The 5779-nt window shown below is 35.4% G+C and overlaps 1 protein-coding gene across 1 annotated transcript in view; it reads left to right on the top strand.

Moving 5' to 3' along the window:
- Positions 1–5779, top strand: part of CADPS2 (calcium dependent secretion activator 2) — a 375602-nt gene that overhangs the window by 341507 nt on the left and 28316 nt on the right. Inside the window, exons 23-24 of the mRNA XM_023528883.1 lie at positions 853–936; positions 1042–1074. Coding sequence (XP_023384651.1) covers positions 853–936; positions 1042–1074 — 117 coding nt within the window. The remainder of the gene's footprint in view (positions 1–852; positions 937–1041; positions 1075–5779) is intronic.

Here is a 5779-nt window from a genome sequence, read left to right as displayed (position 1 = left end):
TGGTTGGCCTGAGCCCACAGTACTCTGTGACAGAATCAGGATATATATTTTCAGTCTAGTGCTCTTTCTATTGTGCCTTGTAGTATGTATGTCCTTTTTAGTTCCCCAAACTTCTTCGTAAGCTTCTGAGAGCAGGGGTGATCCTTACATGTCCCAGTTAAAACTGCCTGGTAAACACTTGTTAGCTAATGTCAGATTTCATTTCAACGTTACAAGAGCCCCAAACGTTACATGTCTCTTTCCTTATCTGTTCTTTTTTAGTCAATCTCTTCTGCAGATAGAAAAAGTTAGAGAATGGCTAAGTGATATATGATAGAAGAAATTTGTTTAAGCTTGACCATCTTTTCTTCTAAAGATCTATATGGTTTTTATTGAGGTATAATTGACATATGACATTATATTAGTTTTAGATCTACAATGCAGTTATTTGATATTTGTATGTAGTGTGAAATCACAATAAGTCCAGTTAACATCTATCACCATACATAGGTACAATTTTCTTTATTGTGATGAGGACTTCTAAACATCTATATTGAAGTTGAAAGTTGTTTTAAAACAATAGTCTCAGGAATTTGAAGTTATTTACTAATGGTTATCTCACGTGTAGTAACCAGACTCCTATTATACTTTATTCTTTTGTCTTTAAAAAATGTGTTATTTCCAGCAATGGGAAAGGACCTTAGAGTTCATCTTCAGAATACGAGAGTAAACATTACAAGTCAGCGCCTCAGCTGTCAGTGTGTACATTGTGGATTTCTGTGCCATGGCAGAAATTGGCCCAGAAATTGTTTGCCCTGTTACTAGTTTGCATGCACCATACTTTTCTAAATACTCACCATAAACTATTTATAGTTTGTTTCAGTATTGGAAGGGGTGTTGTCTAAGCTGTCAAGATATGATGAAGGCACTTTTTTCTCATCCATTCTGTCATTCACTGTAAGTATTTGAATGAGTTCTCTTTTGCTGTCATTTGACTGTTGTCACAGTACTTATCTAACAGTTAAGAAAATAATTCTCATAATTATCTCTTTTCTACTTAAGGTGAAAGCGGCCGCAAAATATGTTGATGTGCCAGTAAGTATTTTTATTTGCTTTTTAAAACTATATATAAAGCTTTTTTAAAAAAAAAATAGTTATAGTTCACCACAGGTTTATTTCAAATTTTTAAACCAGTGCCATTCCCTCAGGGAGCAGTTTATTTTTCATAAGGGCTAACCCTCATAACAAAGCTTGGCAAGGTTATTTCAGGGCACTTTTTTCGTTGTAACCTTACGGCAGTCAGTTCAGCAAGAGAACATGTCAGCTCTGTTGCAGAGTGTAGTTATAGCATGCTAGGATGAGGCAGGAAATGCCTCACATTATTTATAGAAAAATGTTCACTCTCCCATGCCTTTATATGAAAGCTATAACAGCTGTCTTATAGGAGTTAAGGTAACAATAAAGATGAACAAGTTAAATCAAAGAACTAATTTTCTAAATACAAAGGTGTTATAAATCAGTGTTCACTTATTTTAACATTTGGTTTTTCACAGAATTCTTGGGAACTAATTTGTAACCTGTAAATTTACTCAAAAATTAAGATACCATGAGAGGAAATTATGAAACGTACTTAGCTACAATGAAAAAATCCACATGATAAATAAATTCAACAAGTTAGCGGAGTGTTTTTAAGATGATAATCATAATGACATTAGTTTTTGCCTTAAATCCTGTTATCACAAGTGTGATCAAGGCCTAAGATGTTCTGTTTAATCATGTATCTTGGTGTATGTGTCAGTGTTCAAAGAATTAGAACGCAATGCGAAAAAACCTTAAAAGGTATTACTGGATGGAATGAAAGTCATCTCATCTTTGTTAAGACTGATTGAACAGCATCACATCTCTGGACCATCGTTATGGATGTTAGGGTTTGAGTGCTGGCAAACTTTGTACATCAGTTGTCAATGTCCAAAATTTTTTTTTAAATGTATAACTGCATTTTAAACTATGAACTAGATAACCCCCAAATTTATTGCTGTTTTAGTTATTATAAATGGATAGTTTAAATGAAAAGGCCATTGACTTTCCAGCCTTTGCATAAGGCTTCTTTTTCTGGGCTTTTTTTATTTTACAGATTATTCTGAAGTCTTAGCATACTCCTTGTCATGTACTGAGAATCGGAAAATCAGTACTGGGCAAATAAGCAGAAATAATCACATATATAGAGTCCTGCAAAACAGCAGCCTACAAGAGAGAGAAAGGGAGAATTAAGGGGAGGAGTTTATATTTACTGTCTTAAAAAAAAAAGTAATCATAGGAACACATGAACTTCATTGGAATTCCTAACACATATTTTATAACATAGTTTTGGTTTTATTTTAAATTACAAATGGAATGGGACACCATAATTATTCCTGTTCTCAAAGCTTATGAAATTCTTTATTTGACTCTATACTAGATCTATTAGACCCCATAGGACTTCAAAGTTGAAAGATACAGAAAGTCATTTGTTCACGCTTCTTCCCAACACAGAAACTCCCTCTCCTGATATTTGTCACAAAGATTCATTCCAGTTTTTAAAATTTTTTTGATGATTGCAGGATCACTGTAAGGCAGCCTCTTCTTGTGTATAATGAGTTGAAATTCTGTAGCTCTATGAATTCTGCCTTGGTTATAATCTCTCTTCTGCATGATAGTCCTTCAAATATTTGATGATAAGTATCATGCCTCCCCTTCCCAAGAGATATGGTGGCTATTTAGAGGGATTCTTATTTTCTATATTAAACATCCTCAACTTCTTCCCAAACTCACTAATTAGATATTTATTTAACATGTATGAAATGCTAAGCCCTGGGTATACATGATGAAAAGATACATTTCTTGCCTACAAGCCGATCAGTGCCTTGGGATGAAAAAGACAGAGAAATAGACGTATCATGAAAGCAGCTATAGCTATTGTACCCAGACTCTTTCACGGACAGCAGTCACTCTCTAGATGATTTCCAGCTTACCAATGTCACTGTTAAATCAAATTGTCCACCTCCCCCACCCCAGCATAGCATACTAAACTATAGATGTGGTCTGGCCATGGCAGATTCCTAAGGAAGAAGTTTCTCCCTAGCATCCAGACATTACATCTGTATTATTGATGTCCCTAAATATTAACTTGAAAGCTATAAGGTGCTGTTGACTGTTACTCTTTTTTATGCTAAAAGTCCAGCAAGTATGCCTCTCCGAAGCAGTCTTTTCAAGAAAACCTTATGAGAAAAAAGAACACCAGTTCACCTTTTACAAAAATTAACTCAAAACAGATCAAAAAACTACCTGTAAAATGCAAACTATAAAACTTCTAGATGAAAACATCAGTTATGACTTTTTAGATACAACACCAAAAACATCCATGAAAGAAAAAAATCATAAGTTGGACTTAATAGTTGACTGTTCTGCATGGTTAAGAGGATGAGAAGACTGGCCACAGACACATATTTGATACAGGACTTGCACTTAGAATATACAAAAAACTCATAATAGTCAACAATAAGAAAGCAAGCAACTCAATTAAAAAAGGGACAGAAGATCGGAACAGACATTACAACAGACGTATGGGTATGAAATAAACATGAAAAGATGCTCAGCATCATTTGTCATTAAGGAAATACAAATTAAAACAATGAGATACCACTCCACACCTATTGGTATGGCTAAAATTTTTTTTAAAACTGACAATAGCAGAATGTTAACAAGGACACAGAACAACAGACTCTCATTCATTGCTGGTAAAAAGGCACTTTGGAAAGCTGGCAGTTTCTTACTATGCAACTTACCAATTGCACTCCTACGTATTTATCCAACTAACTTGAAAACATACATCCACACCAAAACCTGCACACAATGTTCATAGCAACTTTATTAATAGTCACCCCAAATCGGAAGCAACAAAAATGTCCTTCAGTAGGTGAATGGATGAATAAGCGGTGATACATCCTTTCAATTGGACTACTATTCAGCAAAACAAAAAGAAAAGAAAAATTAGCTATCAGGCTGTGAGAAGACATGGATGAATCTTAAAGGCCTATTGCTAAGTGAAAGAAGCCAGAGAAGGCTACATACTGTATGATTCCATTTACATCACATTCTAGTAGAGGTAAAATTGTAAAGATTATAAACAGATTCATGGTTGCCATAAATTCAAGGTTAGGGAGGGTCGAATAGGTAAAATCCAAGGAACTTTTCGGAGCTGTGAAACTATTTCATGTGATATTGTAATGGAAGATGCGTGACACTATACATTTGTCAAAACAGCTTTACAGCACAAAGATTAAATGTGAGTAATGCAGATTCTAAAAAATCAATCAGGATAGCGTGGGATCCCAGGATGGAAAGGAGACTGTGATAAAATAAACTCTATTGTAAATATGTGGAATAACCTTCCTGAGCAAGATGGAGCAAAGAATGCTGAGTAACTTTGGCAACAAGTGGAGTCTGTAAAAACAAAGGGAAAAGGAACTGTACATAAGCACTATACTCTAGTTGATAAAGTGTTTCCCCACAGGTTAACAATTCAGAAACCACTATATGTGTATACTGGAACTGAACAATTAAGTAAAGGGATGGCGGTTGGTGGGAGCCAAGTCTCTTACTATTGGAGTAAGAGGTTGAAGATGAGCAAGAGGAGGAAGCTAGAATGATCCGTGTGGTATTGGATGAGAGCTGAACACATCAGTATGTCTTTAGCTTAATATAGAGCTGGTTACATCTAGAAATGTTTTTAGGTCTATGAATATGCATGGGTTAGAATTACACATATATTTCCCTGCTTTGTTAGCTGAGAGAGCCTAAAAGCAATGATACCCCAGTAGCAGCAAGCATACCTAGTGCCCAGATCTTGATCTCTAATCTCCAGTAAAACGAACCAGGCCTCCTCGGAGAAAAGGTTGATACTAGGACTGGGGCAGGAAATACACATGATGAGCCTGGAGCATCTTATAGTGATGGAAATTAAGAAAGTGTTTTTAAAAAGACAGCGATAGGGGATGTGTTAAAGGGACATGGGAGACAACTGAAAGAACTCCCAAGGACCTGAGCTAGAATGATTTGAGCAACCAAACAAATTAGGTAGTATTGAATTATAACCCAAAGTATAAAATAAATATTCATTAGTCCACATCGATATAAGTAAATGATCGATTGAATAAATAAATGGAGAGAAAGGCAAATCTCCCATGTAGAAGAATTCCAAATACTTCATGTAGATACTTCACTCCCACGCAGGCAGTGTAATTCCCCACCCCTGAAAGCTGTACATAAAGACTTCCTTCTAGAGAGTACACTATGAAAAGGAGGGCAGGAGGAATAGATTTATCATGGGAAAACTCGACAAATCCTTCCTCGACTAGTTGACTGAGGTCAGTGTCGACAGCGATAAATTATGCTGAGTATTTACTTTTAATAAATAATCTGTGGTCTTCCTGCAAAAATCCTATACTCCTGTCTAATAATGAGAAAAATATCAGACACTTCCCAGTAGTGGTGCCTCCTGCTCCCTGCTTCAGAACATGAGCATTTTCCAAAAGAAAAATCACTTTCCTTCCAAAGAGTGAATATCAGATTTTTTTGCATTTATTTTCCTTTTATCTTAGAATATTAAGCAGCTTGCATATATTAGTGGTGACTTTTAAAAGTACAGTTGATCAGTTCATTGACAATGGTGCTTTTCCTTCCTTTGCTTTCTTGCTTCTGATATTGTTTATTACTTAGAAAAGGCCACTTGAATACTCAGTGTTTTACTTTTACGTCAGAA

This window comes from Pteropus vampyrus, unplaced genomic scaffold (assembly GCF_000151845.1).
Source record: "Pteropus vampyrus isolate Shadow unplaced genomic scaffold, Pvam_2.0 Scaffold33, whole genome shotgun sequence".
Lineage (NCBI taxonomy): Eukaryota > Metazoa > Chordata > Mammalia > Chiroptera > Pteropodidae > Pteropus > Pteropus vampyrus.
The sequence above is the reverse complement of the archived record's forward strand: the minus strand, read 5'-3'. Positions and strand labels throughout refer to the sequence as shown.